This window comes from Moschus berezovskii, chromosome 4 (genome assembly GCF_049115385.1).
Source record: "Moschus berezovskii isolate FMDL1 chromosome 4, NW_MosBer_1.0, whole genome shotgun sequence".
Taxonomy (NCBI): domain Eukaryota; kingdom Metazoa; phylum Chordata; class Mammalia; order Artiodactyla; family Moschidae; genus Moschus; species Moschus berezovskii.
Genome location: NC_142463.1, coordinates 92,523,156 through 92,547,066, shown reverse-complemented (window position 1 = coordinate 92,547,066; position 23,911 = coordinate 92,523,156). Strand labels below are relative to the sequence as shown.

Genomic DNA, 23,911 nt, shown 5'->3' with positions numbered 1-23,911 from the left:
AAAGCCTGGCTTGCAGAATTTTGAGCATTACTTTGCTAGCATGTGAAATGAGTACAATTGTGCAGTACTTTGAATGTTCTTTGGCACTGCCTTTCTTTGGGATTGGAATGAAAACTGACCTTTTCTAGTCCTGTGGCCACTGCTGAATCTTTCAAATTTTCTGGCATACTGAGTGCAGCACTTTCACAGCATCATCTTTCAGGATTTGAAATAGCACAACTGGAATTCCATCACCTCCTCGAGCTTTGTACATAGTGATGCTTCCTAAGGCCTACTTGACTCTGCATTCCAGGATGTCTGGCTCTAGGTGAGAGATCACACCATTGTGGTTATCTGAGGCATGAAGATCTTTTATGTATAGCTCTTCTGTATATTCTCAAGAGGCAGGTCAGGTGATCTGGTATTCCCATCTCTTTCAGAATTTTCCACAGTTTATTGTGACCCACACAGTCAGGAAGCAACAGTTAGAACTGGACATGGAACAACAGACTGGTTCAAAATAGGAAAAGGAGTACGTCAAGGCTGTATATTGTCACCCTGCTTATTTAACTTCTATGCAGAGTACATCATTAGAAACGCTGGGCTGGAAGAAGCACAAGCTGGAATCAAGTTTGCTGGGAGAAGTATCAAAAAGCTCAGATATGCAGACGATACCACCCTTGTGGCACAAAATGAAGAACTAAAGAGCCTCTTGATGAAAATGACAAGAGGAGAGTGAAAAAGTTGGCTTAAAGCTCAACATTCAGAAAACTAAGATCACGGCATCTGGTCCCATCACTTCATGGGAAATAGATGGGGAAACAGTGGAAACAGTGTCAGACCTTATTTCTGGGGGCTCCAAAATCACTGCAGATGCTGATTGCAGCCATGAAATTAAAAGACGCTTACTCCTTGGAAGGAAAGTTACGATCAACATAGACAGCATATTAAAAAGCAGAGACATTACTTTGCCAACAAAGGTCCGTCTAGTCAAGGCTATAGTTTTTCCAGTGGTCATGTATGGATGTAAGAGTTGGACTGTGAAGAAAGCTGAGCACCAAAGAATTGATGCTTTTGTTGAACTGTGGTGCTGGAGAAGACTCTTGAGAGCCCCTTGGACTGCAAGGAGATCCAACTGCTGCTGCTGCTGCTAAGTCACTTCAGTCATGTCTGACTCTGTGCAACCCCACAGATGGCAGCCCACAAGGCTCCGCCATTCCTGGGATTCTCCAGGCAAGAACACTGGAGTGGGTTGCCATTTCCTTCTCCAATGCACGAGAGTGAAAAGTAAAAGTGAAGTCGCTCAGTCGTGTCTGACTAGTCCATTCTAAATGAGATCAGTCCTGAGTGTTCATTGGAAGGACTGATGCTAAAGCTTAAACTCAAATACTTTGGCCACCTCATGCAAAGAGTTGACTCATTGGAAAAGACTCTGATGCTGGGAGGGACTGGGGGCAGGAGGAGAAAGGGACAACAGAGGATGAGATGGCTGGATGGCATCACCGACTCGATGGACATGAGTTTGGGTGAACTCCGGGAGTTGGTGATGGACAGGGAGGCCTGGCATGCTGTGATTCATGGGGTCGCAAAGAGTCAAACACGACTGAGCGACTGAACTGAACTGTAGTGTATTCTTGCCACCTCTTTTTAGGTCCATACCATTTTGTGGCATAAGATGGCAGAGTAAAATAATCTGTGCTCATCTTCTGCAAGAACTCCAAAACTGCAACTTGCTACCAAACAACTGTCAACTGGAGAATGCTGGATCCCACCAAAAAAATATACCCCATATCCAAGGGCAAAGGAGAAGCCCCAGCAAGACGGTAGGAGAAGTGCAATCACATTTAGAATCAAACCCCATACCCGCCAGAGACACTCAGAGGGCTCAAACAAACCCTGGGCACACCATGACCCAGAGACCCCACAGAGACTGAGCCAGCAAGTGCTTGAGTGTCTCCTGCGAAGGTACGGGTCAGCAGCGGCCTGTCACAGGGGCAGGAGCTCTGGGTGCAGCAGACCTGGGTATGGCATAAGCCCTCTTGGAGGAGGTCACCATTAACTCCATCATAAAGTCACCAGAATTTACACAGGACTGGGGAAACAGACTCTTGGAGGGCATAAACAGAACCTTAGGCGTGCCAAGACCCAGGAGAAAGGCGCAGTGATCCCATAAGAGACTGACCCAGACCTGCCCGTGAGTGTCCAGGAGTCTCCTGCAGAGGCGTGGGTTAACAGTGGCCTGCTGCAGGGTGTCGGGGACACTGCGTGTTGCAGTGCATGCATGGGATCTTTTAAAGGAGGTCACCATTATCTTCATTACCTCCACCATAGTTTGGCCTCAGGTCAAACAACAGGGAGGGAACATAGATAGTCCCGCCCTTCAACAGAAAATTGTATTAAACACCCTGGTGGCTCAGAGGTTAAAGCATCTGCCTCCAATGCAGAAGACCTGGGTTCGATCCCTGGGTCGGGAAGATCCCCTGGAGAAGGAAATGGTAACCCACTCCAGTATTCTTGCCTGGAGAATCCCACTACAGCCCACGGGGTCGCAAAGAGTCGGACACGACTGAGTGACTGAACGGAACGGAGCATCAGTTCAGTTCAGTTCAGTCGCTCAGTCATATCCAACTCTTTGCGACCCCATGAATTGCAGCATGCCAGGCCTCCCTGCCCATCACTAACTCCCGGAGTTTACCCAAATTCATGTCCATCAAGTTGGTGATGCCATCCAGCCATCTCATTCTCCATCATCCCCTTCTCCTCACGCCCCCAATCCCTCCCAGCATCTGAGTCTTTTCCAATGAGTCAACTCTTTGCATGAGGTAGCCAAAGTATTGGAGTTTCAGCCTCAGCATCAGTCCTTCCAATGAACACCCAGGACTGATCTCCTTTAGAATGGACTGGTTGGATCTCCTTGCAGTGCAAGGGGCTCTCAAGAGTCTTCTCCAACACCACAGTTCAAAAGCATCAATTCTTCGGCGATCAGCTTTCTTCACAGTCCAACTCTCACATCCATACATGACCACTGGAAAAACCATAGCCTTGACTAAACGGATTTTGTTGGCAAAGTAATGTCTCTGCTTTTTAATATGCTATCTAGGTTGGTCATAACTTTCCTTCCAAGGAGTAAGCGTCTTTTAATTTCATGGCTGCAATCAGCATCTGCAGTGATTTTGGAGCCCCAAAAAATAAAGTCTGACACCGTTTCCCCATCTATTTCCCATGAAGTGATGGGACCAGAGCATAGCCCTGCCCATCAAAACAAGACCCAGTTTCCCTCTCAGTCAGTTTCTCCCATCAGGAAGCTTCCATAAGCCTCTTATCCTTATCCATCAGAGGGCAGACAGAATGAAACTACAATCACAGAAAACTAACCAAACTGATCATACGGACCACAGCATTGTCTAACTCAGTGAAACTATGAGCCATGCCATGTAGGGCCACCCAAGACGGACGGGACATGATGGAGAGTTCCGACAAAATGTGGTCCCCTGGAGAAGGGAATGGCAAACCACTTCAGTATTCTTGCCTTGAGAACCCTGTCAATAGCATGAAAAGGCAAAAAGACAGGACCCTGGAAGATGAACTCCCCACGTCAGTAGGTGCCCAAAATGCTATGGGAGATCAGTGGAGAAATAACTCCAGAAAGAATGAGAGACTGAGCCAAAGCAAAAACAACACCCAGTTGTGGATGTGACTGGTGATGGAAGTAAAGTCCAATGCTGTAAAGAGCAATACTGCATAGGAACCTGGAATGTTAGGTACCTGAATCAAGGCAAGTTGGAAGTGGTCAAACAGGAGATGGCAAGAGTGAACATCGACATTTAGGAATCAGTGAACTAAAATGGACTGGCATGGGTGAATTTAACTCAGATGACCATTATATCTACTACTGTGGGCAAGAATTCCTTAGAAGAAATGGAGTCATCATAGTAAACAAGAGTCCAAAATGCAGTACTTGGATGCAATCTCAAAAATGACAGAATGATCTCTGTTCGTTTCCAAGGCAAACCATTCAATATCACAGTAATCATGACCATAAAAACAAATAAATGTTGGAGAAGAGGGGTTCTAATGCCCTTATTTGAAACAAACAAAAAATTGACTAATACACTTGGTCCTTCAATTCTCTGTGTATGGGGGGTGGTAGGGGTGTAAAACCAGAACAATGTGATACAGACCCCTGCACCAAAACCCACTGGACATCCTGCAATTCAATTCTAACACTAACTACAGTCAGTGCAGACCCCATTAAGTTAAGGGTTTAGTCCCACAAGACTGCCACCATCCACACTCCAGACACCAATCACAAATAGAAGGTCCCCATGTTACCCACAACTTCTGTCTGACTTGGCTACAAACTTGAGTTTTCCATGACCCCCTCCTTGGATTCAAACACCTGCTAGAACAGTTCACAGAACTCAGGAAAACACTTATATTTACTATATAATAAGAAAATATGTTAAAGGACTCAGATAAACAGCCAGATGAAGACACACACAGGGGAGACCCAGAAGGGTCCAGTGCAGGAGCTTCAGCCTCCGTGGAGTTGGGATGAACCACCCCGACAGCATACCTACCAGCAGGTGTGTTCATCAACTCAGAAGTTCTCCCAACTCCATGCTTTCAGGATTTTTACGGAGGATTCACCACACAGGCATGATCAAGTACTACCTCAATCTCTAGCCCCTCTCCTCCTTCAGAAGGATGGAGGGGGCAGGGGAATGCAGCTGAAAAGTTCCAAGCTTCTAACCACAGCTTGGTCCTTCTGGTGACCAGCCCCCATCCTGAAGCTATCTGAAGCCTACAAACAGTCACCTCATTAGGTCAAAAGACACTCCTATCACCCAGGAAATCCCAAGAGATGTAGGAGTTGTGTGTCAGGAATCAGGGTCAAAGAACAAATATTAGACCAGCAGACATTCCAAATACTCTTTTCACTTTGGAAATCACAGGGGTTTCAGGAGCTCTATGCCAGGAACCAGGGTCAGAGATCAATTCACATACTTTCTGTTATTTCACAGCCCACCTTGGTCTCTGGCCAACCCCCCTTACAGCAAAATGACACACGACTCAAAAAAGACACTGGCACATTGTCAGAATCCCATTCAGTCATTAATAACTGAACCATCTGTCACCATATGGTATGAAAAATCATTTCCAGGCAAGACCACTTGGGTTTGCAGGCTTCCAGTTAATCTTGTCAGGTTCCAAATGCAGGTATGGTCTAGGCAAACATACGATTTCATTCTTTTAGTTGTCTGGTGTAACTGAAATAAGATATGGTATCATCTACTACTCTGAGCCCTTCTGAGGTGTTAACATTGGGTTTCCCTCACTGTAACAACCCATTTGTTTATCTTCAGCTCTTCCAACCCAAATTCTTCCAACTTTAGAAGGAACATCAGGTTCAGCCACTGTGCTGATCTTAATAGCAAACAGCAATACTAGTTTAGCAAGTTCCTCCCCTTCAATCCACTCATTCATTTAGGGTAAGGTTACATAGGTACAGAACTACTGGGCTATTTCTACCACCAGGCAATATGGAGGCAATCACTGTTGACCTCAATTTTGCAAGACGGAATGAATGCACAACACAGCCCCCTAGACACTTAGGAACCTTGACACCAAATTTTAAATTACAGTTAGTTTCTTGCTTAAGAATCATCCATTTCCAGCACTTATATTTGCAGCCCTAGTCCTGGTAACCACTGCATCAAGCAGGTGAAAACAGCTGATATGTTATGGGGAAGAAAAAAGTATTATTACACCAGCATTCTTTTCCCTTGGTAAGAATTGCATAGTCATTCCATATCCTCTTCCCCAGACTCACCAAAGAGAACTCTATAGAGTAGGGCCTCTCCTTTAACCACACCCCGTGCTGTGAGTACACTTTGATGGTATAAAATAAGCCAGCCCTTCATGTCTTTATCTCCCCCATCTTAGACAACCAATGTTTTAATTGTCCATTCCAGTTCTCCATCAAACTAGTACCCTGAGGAGGCTCTCTCTCTGCCCACTGTTGGGACATGATGGACTATAAGGTATATTCTTTGGTCTGAAGAGATGATTGAGAGTAATTTCCTAGGTAGGTTGATAAGAAATCTAGGGGTCCCCAAGGAGAAAGGGATCTGGAATTCTCGAGGAAGAAAGGACAAACTTTTTTTCCTCTAATTCCCTAGGATTATATAACAATGTATTCTACCCAAGGACAGTCTCCGGATTAAACCTTCTGGCTAATTCTGTTATCTTTAAAATGTAAATTATGGGAGTAGCTCTGGTCTTAAAAAGGATTCAGTTCAGTTCAGTTCAGTTGTTCAGTCGTGTCTGACTCTTTGCGAACCCCATGAATCACAGCACACCAGGCCTCCCTGCCCATCACCAACTCCCGGAGTTCACTCAAACTCATGTCCATCGAGTCGGTGATGCCATCCATCCATCTCATTCTCTGTCATCCCCTTCTCCTCCCGCCCCCAATCCCTCGCAGCATCAGTCTTTTCCAGTGAGTCAGCTCTTCCCATGAAGTGGCCAAAGTACTGGAGCTACAGCTTCAGCATCAGTCCTTCCAATGAAACCCAGGACTGATCTCCTTTAGAATGGACTGGTTGGATCTCCTTGCAGTACAAGGGACTCTCAAGAGTCTTCTCCAGCACCACAGTTCAAAAGCATCAATTCGTCAGCGCTCAGCTTTCTTCAGAGTCCAACTCTCACATTCATACATGACCACTGGAAAAACCGTAGCCTTGACTAGACGGACTTTTGTTGGCAAAATAACGTCTCTGCTTTTCAATATGCTATCTAGATTAGTCATAACTTTCCTTTCGAGGAGTAAGAATCTTTTAATTTCATGGCTGCAATCACCATCTGCAGTGATTGTGGAGCCCAAAAAAATAAAGTCTGACACTGTTTCCACTGTTTTTCCATCTATTTCCCATGAAGTGATGGGACCAGATGCCATGATCTTTGTTTTCTGAATGTTGAGCTTCAAGCCAACCTTTTCACTCTCCTCTTTCACTTTCATCAAGAGGCTTTTGAGTTCCTCTTCACTTTCTGCCATAAGGGTGGTGTCATCTGCATATCTGAGGTTATTGATATTTCTCCCAGCAAGCTTGATTCCAGCTTGTGCTTCTTCCAGCCCAGCGTTCCTCATGATGTACTCTGCATATAAGTTAAATAAGCAGGGTGACAATATACAGCCTTGACGTACTCTTTTTCCTATCTGGAACCAGTCTGTTGTTCCATGTCCAGTTCTGACTGTTGCTTCCTGACCTGCATACAGATTTCTCAAGAGGCAAGTCAGGTGGTCTGGTATTCCCATCTCTTTCAAAATTTTCCACAGTCTATTGTGATCCACACAGTCAAAGGCTTTGGCATGGTCAATAAAGCAGTTGTTTTTCTGGAACTCTCTTGTTTTTTCCGCGATCCAGCGGATGTTGGCAATTTGATCTCTGGTTCCTCTGCCTTTCTAAAACCAGCTTGAACATCTGGAAGTTCACGGTTCACATATTGCTGAAGCCTGGCTTGGAGAATTTTGAGCATGACTTTACCAGCATGTGAGATAAGTGCAATTGTGTGGTAGTTTGAGCATTCTTTGGCATTGCCTTTCTTTGGGATTGGAATGAAAACTGACCTTTTCCAATCCTGTGGCCACTGCTGAGTTTTCCAAATTTGCTGGCATATTGAGTGCAGCACTTTCACAGCATCATCCTTCAGGATTTGAAATAGCTCAACTGGAATTCCATTACCTCCACTAGCTTTGTTCGTAGTGATGCTTTCTAAGGCCCTTTTGACTTCACATTCCAGGATGTCTGGCTCTAGGTAAGTGATCACACCACCATGATTATCCTGGTGTGAAGATCTTTTTTGTAGAGTTCTTCTGTGTATTCTTGCCACCTCTTCTTAATATCTTCTGCTTCTCTTAGGTCCATATCATTTCTGTCCTTTATCGAGCCCATCTTTGCATGAAATGTTCCCTTGGTATCTCTAATTGTCTTGAAAAGATCTCTAGTCTTTCCTATTCTGTTGTTTTCCTCTATTTCTTTGCACTGATCACTGAGGAAGGCTTTCTTATCTTTCCTTGCTATTCTTTGGAACTCTGCATTCAGATGCTTATATCTTTCCTCTTCTCCTTTGCTCCTTATACAAAGATTATATAACAATAATGTATCCTGCCTGAGGACATTCTCTGGATTAAACCTTCTGCTAAAGTGTAAAGTATGGGAGTAGGTCTGGTGAGGTCTTTACAACCTCCAGACATTCTTTGGATTCATTGGAGAGTATATAACTCCATTGCTAACACTAGCAAAGGGGTACTCTTTCTACCCCCTGCTGATGTCTATGTCAGAAGCTTTCTCTATTTCCGTTATACTTTAATAAAGCTTTATTACACAAAAGCTCTGAGAGATCAAGCCTCATCTCTGGCCCCTGACTGAATTCTTCTCCTCCAGAGGCCAAGAATCCCGGTGTCTTTGCGTGGTTCAGCAACAACCTTTCATGATGGTCGACCATCCAAATTGGTACAATTATCTTCTCTTCTGGTTAATGGCAACCCACTCCAGTATTCTTGCCTGGAGAATCCCATGGACAGAGAAGTCTGGTGGGCTACAGTCTACGTGGTCGCAAAGCATCAGACACGACTGAGCAACTTAACTATCACTTTCTGGTTCTTTAAAGCACTCTTGAACATTGGCCTCTACCATCAAGTAAACAAAGCCTGGTCCAGAGTCAGTTCTACTCATTTGTAGCCCCTCAGGCCTTCCAGCACCAGGCTCACTTACCAGCTATGTTCAAGCCTTTCCACCAGAGCAATCTGACATAACCATCTGCTGTCTATGTCTCTTTTGCTTGCAGACAGAAGATTATTCTGTCAATGATTACTGTCATTTTGTGCCTCAGGGGTACAAGAGAATTATGTCTATAGATTCAGACTATCTCTGCATTCCTGCAGTATCCCCATCTCCACTCATTCAGGGACCCAGGTGGCCACCATAAGAAAGCACACAGGCGTATTTGCTTGTTGATCCTCATCACCTTCTGAACCTAGAAGGGGCTTCTCCTGGTGGGCATCAAGAAAGTCCTACTTTAATGCACCCTTCAAATTCCCACAGTAATTCCCACAGTGTTCTGCCCTTTAAGGGCATCCCTTACATAGGCCAGGTTTTTACTGCTCTTCTGCCTGACCATATGGCCTGGCCACAGGCCACTGCCCGTGAGTCAAACTCAAACATAGAGATTTTTCAGTTCAGTCGCTCAGTTGTGTCCGACTGTCTGCGACCCCATGAATCACAGCATGCCAGGCCTCCCTGTCCATCACCAACTCCCGGAGTTCACTCAAACTCATGTCCATAGAGTCAGTGATGCCATCCAGCCATCTCATTCTCTGTCATCCCCTTCTCCTCCCACCCCCAACCTTTCCCAGCATCAGTCTTTTCCAGTGAGTCAACTCGTCGCATGAGGTGGCCAAAGTATTGGAGTTTCAGCTTTAGCATCAGTCCTTCCAGTGAACACCCAGCACTGATCTCCTTTAGAATGGACTGGTTGGATCTCCTTGCAGTCCAAGGGACTCTCAAGAGTCTTCTTCAGCACCACAGTTCAAAAGCATCAATTCTTTGGCAATCGGCTTTCTTCACAGTCCAACTCTCACATCCATACATGACCACGGGAAAAACCATAGCCTTGACTAGACGGACCTTTGTTGGCAAAGTAATGTCTCTGCTTTTTAATATGTTGTCTAGGTTGGTCATAACTTTCCTTCCGAGGAGTAAGCGTCTTTTAATTTCATGGCTTCAATCAGCATCTGCAGTGATTGTGGAGCCCAAAAAAATAAAGTCTGACACTGTTTCCACTGTTTTTCCATTTCCCATGAAGTGATGGGACCAGATGCCATGATCTTTGTTTTCTGAATGTTGAGCTTCAAGCCAACCTTTTCACTCTCCTCTTTCACTTTCATCAAGAGGCTTTTGAGTTCCTCTTCACTTTCTGCCATAAGGGTGGTATCATCTGCATATCTGAGGTTATTGATATTTCTCCCAGCAATCTTGATTCCAGCCTGTGCTTCTTCCAGCCCAGCGTTCCTCATGATGTACTCTGCATATAAGTTAAATAAGCAGGGTGACAATATACAGCCTTGACGTACTCCTTTTCCTATTTGGAACCAGTCTGTTGTTCCATGTCCAGTTCTGACTGTTGCTTCCTGACCTGCATACAGGTTTCTCAAGAGGCAGGTCTGGTGGTCTGGTATTCCCATCTCTTTCAGAATTTTCCACAGTTTATTGTGATCCACACAGTCAAAGGCTTTGGCATAGTCAATGAGGCAGAAATAGACGTTTTTCTGGAACTCTCTCGCTTTCTCCATGATCCAGCGATGTTGTCAATTTGATCTCTGGTGCCTCTGCCTTTTCTAAAACCTGCCTGAACATTTGGGAGTCACGTAGAGATTTTTACTACTGTTCAATTCTTATTCTAGGAAAAAAGAGGACTCTAGGAAAACTGCATGCAATTCAACCCATTTAGCTAATGTCCTTACCTTCGTCAATCAGTAGTGGTCTTCCATATAGGATGCTGTCCATTCACCTTGCAACTGTCATTCAAAAACTAAGCAACTCTTTGCTGGTCAGTTATAGGACACTGCTAGGTGACAGCAGAACCAAGCAGCTCCTCACACAGTTCCAGAGCCAGTCCTAGGGGAAAAGAGGCTCCCTACTCTTCAGGCTCTCCTCCTCACATTCCCCAAGCAGTATGATCCTGTGTAAACCATTTCCACTTTATACTCTTCTGGGCACTGCACTCCCCTGTAGTGTTTATCAGACATTATGCAAGACATCATGACTATTTCCCATTTCAAGATAACTTTATGAGTTTTAGTCATAGTAGCAGTTTCAATTAATGTGCAATAGCAAGCCGATAACTACTCTTCAACTGGGAATTCTGCAGTCTAAAGTCCTTGCAGTTGTTGCCGGGAGGCATTCAGGTACACACAGGGCTATCACACAGAGAATTTGTTCGTACCAACACTCCAGCTTCTACCCTATGTTGTGTGGGCTTGGTCCATCTCACTGGTTCCCACTTAGCAGGTCCAATTAATATTGCTTGAAGGATAGATTTACATACCTTCTGTTTTATGATACTATGTGGTAGAGGAAACATTCCATGATCAGATACAATGTCCATCCTCATTATATAATTAGGTAAAAGTCTGATCAAACATATCATTCTCCTGCAAACTTTCACCTTACATTCTTAGCTGTAGCCTCCACTAGGGCTGATATTAACAGGTTTTCATTTTACAATACTAAGGAAGGGAAGCAATCCCCATCCAGATGTAACACCCATTCCCATAAAATATTCTGATAAAGGACATACAGCTTTTTTACATAAAGCCTGTTTAAACATTCCTACTTTCATAATCCTATCAACTCATGTTTTTATGTTCTCAGCTGCATCAGGTTTCACAAATGGTTTTGGTACCACAGGGCAAGATGCTCTCCTATCAAAAGATCCTGGGAAATTCTCTGCCTTCCGACCATTATCCATTCTACTGCAAAAGGTTGCACGTTACTCCCACCATAGGCTAAGCCAAGGGACCCTGGTCCTCTTTGTCAATTTTTCCTTTTTTTTCATCCTTGCCACAAGGCATGCGGGATACTAGTTCCCCGACTAGGGATCAAACCTACACTCCCTGCAGTGGAAGTGGGAAGTGTGGTATTCCAACCACTGGACTGCCAGAGAGTGCCCCTTTGGGTCAATTTTTATCCCATTTAATCTGCCTAACCAATTACTCAAGCATTTGCTGGTCATATTTCTCACTGCAATCTCAGTCTTTGGACTTTTAGACTTCTTCAAACTAAACAGAGCAGATACAAGGCCCTTTTCTCTTCAGGGATCAGAAAGAGGTCCCTTCAGCCTGCCCAGCCTTGGACAGTGCAGTATTAAAGCCTTTGTTTCAATCCCATTCTAAGTCCGTTTTATTCATCCCATTTCTTAGAAGTCATCTAAAGCCTTCCATTCTCCATTCTGCTTTCCATGTGTTGGATCCCATGTTCCCTATTCCCTTTGTTTTGCTAAAAATATTTGGTCTATTCCCCACATTTCTAAAGCCTGTTTAAAAATGTTCACCTTGCTAAGATCAGTTCCTTGACTCTCTCCTTTGCCTTTCCTCATTATTACTAACCTAATGTTTTCATTGGCATCTATGTAAGATTCCTTGTAGCTCAGTTGGTAAAGAATCTACCTGCAGTGCAGGAGACCCGGGTTCAATCCCTGGGTTGGGAACTTCCCCTGGAGAAGGAAATGGCGACCCACTCCAGTATCGCTGCCTGGAAAATCTCATGGACAGAGGAGCCTGGTGGGCTGCAGTCCATGGGGTCACAAAGAGTCGGGCACGATTGGGCAACTAACACTTACTTATGTAAGATCCAGAGGGCAAGCTGAAGCAGCAAATGACAGCTTTCACGTCTGTCCCTTGGCTTTGCAGCAGTAAGGTCATATGGGGTGCCCATAAAAGAGTTCCCCCTCAACCACAGCATTTACCATGGACTGGGTAACAAACATATTCAGCAGGTGACTATCTCAATTATCAGAAAGATAAACCCACATGGCTTATATACGAAACACACTGTTTGCTTTCACTTGATATTTATTGGAGGAGGTGGGCAGTTCTCTTTTTCAGGGATAAAGAGACCTTACAGTGGCTTCTGTCCAATCCATTAGGCTAGCCACTTCCCTCAGGAATAAACTGCTTTGTGTCTGAATCACATATGGCCATCAATGATTGTTTCATGGTAAGCTGTGGGTCCTTCATCAACTCAAACATGCTTTTCCCCATTGTAGCATCTAAAACCAGATACTGCTTCTAAATTAATTACTCCACAATCCACTTTAATAAAGGTTCTTCAGGGTATTCCTTGGTCTTCAGTAAGCTGGTATTACTGATCCACAAAAGCAAACGTCTTCTTCACACTGTACTCCCTGATTTCAGTAGTTTCCTGGTTTTCCTCTCCTCCCACCCTGGCTACATTCTTGGTGACCAGAGGTCTAAGAGGTACTTTCTGCTGTCCTTGCATAATTATTTCCTTGGTGGGCAGCTTTGAGGCCAATGGCCAAAGCTCTGACTTAGTGAAATCTGACCTTAGTCCAACATCAAGGTCTGACTCAGGACTTGCTTTTAATTTCAATTTTAGCTCTTACTCATTATATTACAAGGAGAAGGCAATGGCGACCCACTCCAGTACTCTTGCCTGGAAAATCCCATGGACGGAGGGAGGAGCTTGGTAGGCTGCAGTCCATGGTGTCTCGAAGAGTCAGACACGACTCAACAACTTCACTGTCACGCATTGGAGAAGGAAATGGCAACCCACTCCAGTGTTCTTGCCTGGAGAATCCCAGGGACAGAGGAGCCTTGTAGGCTGCTGTCTATGGGGTTGCACAGAGTCAGACACAACTGAAGCAATTTAGCAGCAGCAGCATTATATTACATTATTTCAATGTCAGCTATTATAATTTGGTTATCACAGTAACCAAGAGATTAAACATTTCACCTTCTTCTTGTTTCCATGTCCTTATGCATCCAGTGGACCAACATGCTGGGAACTGGATCCATCTCTAAATTTCAATGGTAATTTTCACCTTTACTAACTGAGAGCAGCAAAGCTGCTGCTCCATACCATGGGTGACCACTGCTCTCTCAGGAATCAAAGGTTCTGCATCCCCTGCCTTTTACCCTTTCTCTTCCCAAACCATGTTTCCATGAGCCAGGTCCATTCTAGCAAGTCTCACTTCTGTGATACCAAATGTCCAGGAAAAATTCCCTGTGCTAAAAGAAAAACTAATCAGTGACACTCGTTAAAACCTGGTAAGAAAGACTTTATTCAAGGTGATACGGGTTATCTCTATGAGTACAGGTACTAAAATGATGAAATTCTGCAGTGGGGGAAAAAACTGAGCTCAACTCCAAGTACTGCATGGGCTAATACAAATTCATAGCCATGAAGCAGGGTGGACAGACAAGGTCAATGGATGGAAAACTGGAAACAACAAGGGTAAGGGGGTTCTGGCTAAACAGACCTAAGTAGAGTCTTGCTGAAGACAATCCATGGTGATCAGACATCACCTGAGAGATGGTAGAAGATGAGAAACCAGATCATAGGTCAAGGGTGATCAGATTTCAGGGGTTTGTTGCTAAACTGACTTAGCAGGATTCTTGCTAAAACTGCATTTTACAAGGAAGTATACAGATGAGCCTAGTAGAAGGTGGTTCAGGAGTCTGATTAAAATTTAGTCAGACAATCTCTGTCAGGCCCCTTTCTGTTCAAGGAAAGGAGAAACATAGGTCTATTTTCTCATTCACTGGTCTTTTGCTCATTAAGGACCAGGGTAAACCTTCTGTGGAGACTTGGTTTTAGTGAATATTTGCTCAATGGTGCCAGCAGTCAAGCATTTAATAATGGTAGTTTCTATGAAAATAAAAGAGAAACCAAAATTAATAGCTAGAGACCCAGTTTCTCAACCCAGACACAGCCAGTTGGGATTCTTAGATTTTGAACTTGAAGCATCTTTTAATGGTAGAGTGAGGATGGCAGTGGTCACCTGAAGAAGTTTCCTGGTTTGCAGTTTGCATGTCTCTGGTGATGGCACTAAGCGGTCAGGAGGCACAGAGATTGCCCAGATACAAGGTGTCGTGGTCTTTTTTTTCAAGTTTATACCAAGTCATCCAGCTTCTTCTTGCAAAGTTTCAGGAAAAGGGCAATTTTAGTTCTCAGGGATGCCACATCAGGAGGGTGGGAGAAAAACTGGAAACATCAGTTTGGAGCATCATAGCCAGATATCAGAGGAAACTAGAATTGAGAATGTGGTAAGGACTGGCCAATGTGCAAGACAGAATTCACAAGACTGCACTACAACTTTGTATTGAAAGAAAAAACTTTCTCTCTACAGTCAACCTTTTCATTCTTGCTTGCAAATTCTGATCTCATTAGATTTGTCCTGATTATTTACATAAGTACAGCAAGAACAGTGACTGACTATGTAAGTAGGCCATATAAGAAACTTGCCAAAATAAAACTCAGGTTAGGCTTTTAAAAGCCTCTCGAGGCTAGGAAGACAGCTCAGGAAGTAGCCACCAGACTTCATCTCCCACTCCTGAAGATTCAGGTAAATTTCGCTTTTCTTGGGGTCCCCAAGATATCCTAAGGGTCCTGAACCGGCCCAGAAGCAACTTTCCTTACTCATCTATGAGGTTGGGAACCTTATCAGCCAGATTCCAGGCCAGTTTTCCCAAGAACACTGGTCCATGAACTTAACCTTGGTAGCTTAAACCAGATTCCATACATAGTTCACTCTTAAATATAACATTTCAATCAAAGCCATGGTAATATATCAATCATTTCCAAGTTGGATCCTGTTACAAGAGCATATTACTGAATTTATTCAAGTTACTACATTGTCATGAAAATAAGAATACTAGCTAAAAGTTTCTGAATCCTGGAGAAACCAGATAGGGAGAAAAAGTAATTGTTTCTTCTTTGTTCACAAAGGTATTACTGTTGTAAGCTATACAAAACACAACAGAAAAGAAAAAGGTTATTTAAATATGAAGAAAAAAACATTAAAGAACCAGCATTGCTTCAAATAAAGAGTGATAAAAAATTATAACCATTCTCATTAGTTTATCAGTCTGATATAATTAATTCTTATTCTACTTGATCTTGGGTTAACAGTTTTATCAATTCATCAGCTTCATTACTTCTGGAAATTCTCAGTCTTGTGGCATGGCCTTCCTGATGCCATCATGGAGCATTCTTGTCTGTGGCTGACTGTTTATACTTTCAGAGGAGAGTAAAACAATAGCTTGTTCATGAATGAAAAAAGACTTAAAATGGCTATGATTTAAGTTCTGATGAGAGTTCATTTGATAAGGAAAATTAGTTATCTCTGTGCCTGAAGAATCCCAGGAACGGGGGAGCCTGGTGGGCTGCCGTCTACGGGGTCACACAGAGTCAGACACGACTGAAGCGACTTAGCAGGAGCAGCAGCAGCAGTGGCATACAATACTTCAACATAATAACCAGACAACAAGGCTATTTCATATCTCAATGAACTTCATAACTTTTCTGAAACACCTATATTAGTAACTTATATCCATACATGTATAACCTAAAGTTTGTCCTCATCTATTTACTATGCTTCTCATGTAATTTAAAATATCAAATAAACCTAATTAGTTTAACATATCTTTTTACTAGGTGAGAGACATATCCTTTGAGATTTTCCAGGGACCCTCTGGAAAGTCTCAAAGTTAGTTTGAAATCAAACAGATTCCATTCAGAATTTGATTTTGTGAGGTCAAAAATATCAAAAAGTTTAAAAAATCTGACTAAGATCACAGGTCATTGTGAAACAATACTTAGTTATCCATTTAAACAAAGTGGAAAGGCATTTCAAAGGCAAATACAGAAAGTCACAGTTGCTTAAAAAAAACAGCTCTTCTAGTAAGAGAAAACTCAATTTTTTAAAGTAATCAAAGATCTGAAAAAGACAACATGAAATATAGGAAATTATTTTGACACAATACAAAATCTTTGTTTCACTAGACAGATTACTTAGAAGGCAAAGGCACAGGAAGGACTTCCCTGGTGGTCCAATGGTTAGGAACCCACTTGCAGGGGACAAGCATTCTATCCCTGGTCCAGGAAGACCCCATACGCCACTGGGCAACTAAGCCCATGCACCATAACTACTGCTGCTGCTGCTGCTAAGTCACTTCAGTTGTGTCCGACTCTCTGTGACCCCACAGATGGAAGCCCACCAGGCTCCCCCATCCCTGGGATTCTCCAGGCAAGAACACTGGAGTGGGTTGCCATTTCGTTCTCCAATGTGTAAAAGTGAAAAGTGAAAGTGAAGTCGCTTAGTCGTGTCCGACCCTTAGCGACCCCATGGACTGCAGCCTACCAGGCTTCTCCATCCATGGGATTTTCTAGGCAAGAGTACTGGAGTGGCTTGCCATTGCCTTCTCCGCCATAACTACTGAGCAGATCTTAAAAGGAGCGGATCAACAGTCCAATAAAACTTTGAGATTCTAGTTCTGCATCAGGAATATTTATGTAATTGCTCATTTATCTCTAAGCCAATTTGAACAGACCTGGATTTTATAAATTAATTTGGTAATATCATCTAGAAATAGAAAAATTCACGTATCTACAACATACATACAGACCTACATAAACATACACACAGATTCTAAGAGATCTCAGTTTTCACTGGAAAATTTTAGTCTTAAGTTAGTAAATACAGAAATATAAACTCACTGGTTTACATAAAATAATAACCTCTTGTATTTTCACTGTATTTTTATGTGAGTTGTGTTTATGGCAAATTGGACAAGTTAAGGTTATGTTTACCGATTCTGTACAGACCAGTTTCCCGTGCCCTGATATGTAATCATATGGAGACTATGGACCAAATTTTTTAGGTGTTGACTGAAGAGATATCAAGAGACTTATCTGGATGGCTCCAAAGCCTATTCAACTGGTGAAAACATCCAATGTATTTCCAATTAGCCTTTTTCTTTTTCAGTTGTTTTTTGGGGTCCCTCAGTTCCTTAATAGTCTCCAGCGGCGAGCAGGTAGTCCAAAGTTCAAATGACTATAAAGATGGAGGTGGGAAAAGGTTTGGCGGGATGGACATAGGGATGAAGGATGAAGGGATTTTGAGAGAGACATATCCCAGGTGGCACTAGTGGTAAAGAATCTGCCTGCCAACGCAGGAGATGTAAGAGACATGACATGGGTTCAATCTCTGGGTGAGGAAGATCCTCTGGAGAAGGGAATGGCAATCCACTCTAGTATCTTGTCTGGAGAATCCCATGGACAGAGGAGCCTGGCAGGCTACAGTCTCTGGAATTGCAAAGAGTCGGACACAACTGAAGTGACTTAGCACGCACACACGTATCATAGGATTCAAGGGAAGTAGAAGGAAGACTGAAGGTGGTTAGAGAGCAAAGGAGAAGATGAAGCAAAGAGAAAGGAGAGGGCTTAAAGGAGCCAGTGTAGAAAGATCTCAAGTTTCCCAAAGAAGTCAGTGAAATTCCACATTTTCCTCAATAAAAGCATGCCAACAAGAATGGAGGCAGACAGAGCCAGCAGGGATTCAAGAAGGGGGCTTGAGCCATCTGATAAGTTCTCATGGAAGAAGTAGGACCCGAGAGAGAGAGGCCTCACAGACAGCCAGGAAGAAAGATTTCCAGCCTAAGGAGTCAAGGAATAATCCCCACTCAGGAAAAACAGAGCCAGGAAGAAGAGATTTCCAGGGCAGTAAGTACGGTTCAAACAAAGAAGCCTAGGACTCTATATGACTCTAACTGAGCTTTCTTATAAACACAGAATCTGGGACTCTAACCCAGCCTGTGTTTATCTAGGACTCTATCCCATTTTCTGGAGCATACAGTTGACCTCTGAACAAGATGAAGGTTGGGGCACCGACCATCTGCAAAGTTAAAAATCCACAGGTAACTTGTAATTGCCTTCCAAACATGAGGTTTCTCTGTATTCAAGGTTCTGCTGCTGCTGCTGCTGCTGCTGCGTCACTTCAGTTGTGTCCGACTCTGTGTGACCCCATAGACAGAAGCCCACCAGGGTCCCCCGTCCCTGGGATTCTCCAGGCAAGAACACTGGAGTGGGTTGCCATTTCGTTCTCCAATGTGTGAAAGTGAAAAGTGAAAGTGAAGTCGCTCAGTCGTGTCCGACCCTTAGTGACCCCACGGACTGCAGCCTACCAGGCTCTTCCATCCATGGGATTTTCTAGGCAAGAGTACTGGAGTGGCTTGCCATTGCCTTCTCCGATTCAAGGTTCTACCATCTGCAGATTTAACCAACCGTGGACCATGTAGTGGCCCATTTATTTACAGTTCAAACCCATGTTGTTCAAGGTCAACTGTACTCAGACTCTTAAAAATCTAAATCTGTCATTACCACCTTCCATGGATGTTTGTCCGGTGCAATGGTTCAGGAGTCAGACTCACCAATGGATCCCCGATCAATCAGTCAGGAGTGAAGATAAAGACTTCAAAGGTACGCACTTAGGGTCCTGGGTGAGAGGTCTGGGGGGTCCAATGATGAATCTGATCCTATCCCGAGTTGTAGCACCACAAACTGTTAAAAAGGAAAAAAATATTCAATGATACTTGTTAAAGCATGGTAAGGAAGACTTTTGGGGATGAGGCTTTCTCCATATAGGAACCACTGCAAAGAAGTTTTGAAGTTTTGGAAAAGAGATTGGGCTTAACTCATGAATAAGATGAAACTCACAGCTAAGGAGCCAAGTAGGGTTGGTGAATGGAAAATTAATAAGAGTAAACTCCAGGGTAAGGGGGTTTTTAACTAAACAGACCCAACAGGATTCTTGCTGAAGACAGGCCAGTGTAATCAAATATCATCTGGAGGGGTGGTATAGGTGGAGAAATCTGACCAGACACTGAGGATGGGAGATTCCCACTACATTGACTCAGAAGAGATACCGCTACAACTGCCTTTTACAAGAATGTGCAGAAATGGTCCAGGATAAGGTTCAGAAGCCTGACTAAAGTTTGGTCAAGCAAAAATATTCTGTCACTGTTTTTTTCCTTTACTCACACATACAGTACTTCTGACACCAGATGTGTGCTTTTCCCCCCAACACCAGCCAATTCTCCTTCACCAGCTGAATATCCTTCAATTCAATTCTGACACTAACTAGCATTAGTGCAGACCTCACTGCTTAAGGGCTCAGTCCCACAGACAGCCTCCCACTTCAGACACCAATCACAAGTTCCCACATTGCCTCCAACTTCTGTCAACCTGGTATAAATTGGAGGGTCCCCAGACCCACCTCCTTGGATTCAACCACCTGCTAAAGCAGCTCACAGAACTCAGGAAAACACTTACTTACATTTACTGGTTTACTATACAATAAAAAATACGATAAAGGACACAGATGAAGACATCCAGAGGGTGAGATCCAGAAGGGTCCGGTGCAGGAGCTTCTGTCTCTATGGAGTGGGGCTGCACCACCCTCCCAGCATACCGCCCAGTAGATGTGTTCACCAACTTGATAGCTCTCTGAACTCCATACTTCAGGACTTCTATGAAGGCTTCATCACACAGGCATGACCAAATACTACCTCAGTCTCTAGCCCCTCTCCTCTTTCAGGAGGATGGGGAGGGAAGATGGGACTTAAAGTTCCAAGCTTCTAATCACTTAGTCAACTGAAAATGTCAATTTCACTAGAGGACACTTAAAATTTTTTAATTTTATTTGGCTTTGGGCAATTTGTCTTCATTACACAAAAATCAAACCTCGACACAAAATAAATGTATCCGACATGAAACTATTTCTAATTATTGTTTATCTACCAATGGATGAGCTTGAAAAGTAGGCCACATTTCAACTACAGCTAAACGAAGCTGTATTGTTTTTAAACCTGCACCCAGATTTAGTCTTTCATAATCAGATAGCTGTTTCAAGAATTTCTTAGGAAAAGGTTCTTGTTGCATTACTAAGATACTATGCTAGGTTTAATTCAGACTATGCTCCACATTGATATAAATTTTTACCTTTTTATTTGTGTCAAAAGAATCAGAATTAAAGGTGTCACTATCATAAAACAACAGAAAACACCTTATTACACTGCAGATCTATGCTATGACAACACTTGGTTGTTAACATTAATTTCCTCAAAGAATTTACGAGGTAGCTTTCTTTCCGAACATAACCTGTTTGCAAATGTATAAATGCTTTAACCGCTGCAAAGAGAGACATTCTGTTTGTATTCCATTTCTTTTTTATTTTTTAATTAAAAGATAATTGCTTTATAGAATTTTGTTTTCTGTCAAACAACCAACAGCCCCACATACTTTAGTCACACCTCAAGCTATTTTTCATGTGTGTGACAGGACTTTTTTCAGAGGTGACTATTAGAAGTCTGTCAATAAATACACTGTTCAGTTAGTGGCAGGAAAATAACTGTATGTTAGTGGTTAGGAAGCTCCATAATTGCAGCATTTAATACCTACTGTTGCTCCTAATGCCATCAGGCTGACTCAGACTAATGAACTCTTCAGGTGCCACTGTCTAACACAGGCCTGTCAAGATGAGCACTCACCAGTGGACTCTCCAGAAGAATTCATCCAACCATTGTACTTGCTTCTTATGCATAAACCAAGAGTACTGATTTTTAGGTTATTTGCCACAAGGAAATGCACATCACTTAATTCTGTTAAGGATAAGCCTTCTTCTTTACAATGACTCTTAAAGTAAAACAAAAATGCTATTTGTAAAAATGTTTGTTCAAAAAAAAAAAAGCTTGTTCAAGGTAGCACTGGATGTAGTAACACATTAAGTTTTAACCCAGTTAAATATCAAAAACAGCACAAAACGTGAACGGCAGCCTAAAAGAGTAGGTAAGTCTTTATGATAAGGATATAAAACCACGTACCTGGGAATCATTCAAGCTGATGCATTGGATGATGCAGCCCAAAGTGGCCGAGGAGCCCCAACCATTCAGAGCCAATGCCGGTGCCCAGAACCAGTGAGCCCTTAACAACATCCCCGCCCCAACTCTTCCCAGCGCAGGAATCACATACTCCCTGGTCCCAAGAATTTTAACTGTGGTCTTCATACATACAAGTCTCCAGAACCTTAACACCAGGATTTCAGGCTCCCACCATCCTCCCCAAAAGTTCACAACATCGCAATGGCATTTCCCTTCAGAACTTAGGCTCCCGGCCGCACCCTCCGGCCAGGCATCCCTCTCCTGCCTCTCTGGGAGGGGTAGCACTCACCCCCTCTCCCCCGCTTTCCTTTGGTCCCCCGCCTGGCAACTCTACTCACAGGCTGACTGCATCGGGGGGCAACGAGGTCGACAGCGCCCTCCAGCTGGGCGCTGGTAGTTTCCTGCGACTGCAGTCCAGCAGCGGGATGCGGCAGGCACAGGGCACGGGGCAGAGGCCTGCACGGGCGGCTGGCAGCAGGAGCAGCGCTGCCTGAGCGAGGAAGAGCAGCCGGGAAAGCACTCGTGACCCACACTCCAGCAGCGGCTCCTCCCGAACGCCTTGGGGCGCCGGCGCCATTTTTCCCTACTCCCCACCCCCCCGACCTGGACCCAGCCGGGAACAGCAGCCAGCTAGAAAAAGCAGCTCGGCGGAGACGTCTGGCGGCTGCGCGACCACCCAGAGAAACGGCTGTCGCCTGTCCCCTCTAAAGGCAGGCGAGGGGCGGATACAGCGCGGCGGCGGGGGCGGCGGCCGAGGACACAGAATACAGGCCCTGTGGTCAACGCTGCTTCGCCCCGCCCCACGACGCAACGTCATCACGCACAGGAGCCAACCAATCGGTGCCGCAGGACGAGGCGCGTCGGGGCGGGACTCCACGAGAGGAGGTGTCGGAGACAGCGAGCTCCTTAAGGAGGACTTTAAGGTGTCCAGAGCTTAGGGGCGGCCCCTGGAGTTCCACTGCCGTTTCTCCGCTGGAGGCCGCAGTGGCTACTTAGGAGGGAGTGAGGACAGGAGCGCTGAAGTCCGAAGTCCTGATTTGCGATGTATCCGCTATGGTACTAGAAAAGGATCTTTAATCGTCTCTGGGCATCAAGTAAGGGGAATGGCAGAAGAGGTGCCTCCCGAGTGGCAAACACTAAGGGGGTGCGGGAGCTTTCATGAGCCCATTGGACTCCAGAGCCAAGCTTGGGCCTCCTCTGCAAGTCCTGCTCGTCTATGGCTCCTGCAAATGCAAGGCAACTCCATCTCCTAACAGGAAGCCCCATCAGTTGGTGGACTCCTAAGCTCGTCAGAGCAGATCCCGTATTTATTCATCTGTGTACCTCCAGCTTCTGTTCTGTCTTGGAGTTCAATAAATGTTGATGGGCCCACACTGGCAAGGCATGTGTTTAAGGAAAATACACCTCTTTCCTCTGATTCGGAGGATGCTATGGTGTATTTACACTCACTCTCACAGAAGCAAGCAGGATATAGATAGAGACTGTTGAACTGTCAACAAAGAAAAGGCTTGGGTGTGAGGAATTTTTTTTTATTCTAAAGCAGAGGCTGTGGAAAACCTAACAAGTGAAGTGAAGTGAAGGAAAACCTAACAGTGAAGTCTGGCCACCTTGTTAGTGTGAATTCATATGACCAAGGCACAGTAAGGCCAAACAACCTGAAATATGAGAGTCTGGAGAAGAGAAAGGTTTATTGCAGGGTCATAGAAAGAGACTGGTGGCTCAGGCACACAAAAAAGTCCCCCAGCTCCTGAAGGGTTTTAGTAAATAAGTAAGTGTTAGTCGCTCAGTCGTGCCCAACTCTTTGCAACCCCATGGACTGAAGCCCACCAGGCTCCTGTGTCCATGAGATTTTCCAGGCAAGGATACTGGAGTGGGTTGCCGTCTCCTTCTCCAGGGGATCTTCCCGACCCAGGGATCGAACCTAGGTCTCCTATACTGCAGGCAGATTCTTTACCAACTGAGCTACAAAAAGGCCAAGTGAGGGAAGGGGTCACAGAGTGAGTGATCAGCTCAGGCACAATTTTCTGACTGATTGACAGTGAGGTAACTGGGTGGTGTCACAGGGGTTAACTTTATCACTCCTTCAACTCCAGAAGGCCTGGGGCTATGTGCTCCAGGTCATCAAGTAGTTAATATCTTCCACTTGGTGGTGGCTTTTCACATCTAAGGAGATACCCCACATTTGAGGAGATAACCCACGTCCAAGGGCAAAGGAGAAGCCCCAGCAAGATGGTAGGAGGGACGAAATCACGTTTAGAATCAAACCCCATACCCACCAGAGATACTCAGAGGGCTCAAACAAACCTTGTGCGTACCAGGACCCAGAGGCCCCACAGAGACTGAGCCAGAACTGTGTTTGAGTCTCTCCTGGAAAGGTACCCATCAGCAGCGGCCTGCAGCAGGGGCAGGAGC

The 23,911-nt window shown here is 44.4% G+C and overlaps 1 protein-coding gene across 7 annotated transcripts in view; it reads right to left on the bottom strand.

The window, feature by feature from the left end:
- The window catches only part of LRIG2 (leucine rich repeats and immunoglobulin like domains 2), a 113,387-nt gene extending 90,982 nt beyond the window's left edge, over positions 1-22,405 (bottom strand). For 2 of the 7 annotated variants that reach the window (XM_088835591.1, XM_088835589.1), the window contains exons 1-2: positions 21,838-21,968; positions 18,992-21,254 (exon numbers count right to left, since the gene is read on the bottom strand). Coding sequence is in view for 3 of the 7 variants with exons in the window: in XM_055401546.2 (XP_055257521.2) it covers positions 21,838-22,076 (239 nt within the window). In the remaining 4 variants the exon portion in view is untranslated. Of the gene's footprint in view, positions 1-18,991; positions 21,255-21,837 lie in introns of all 7 variants that reach the window. The other 5 variants (XR_008682666.2, XM_055401546.2, XM_055401543.2 and 2 more) reach the window with 3 other exon arrangements.
- Positions 22,406-23,911: the final 1,506 nt, after the last annotated feature.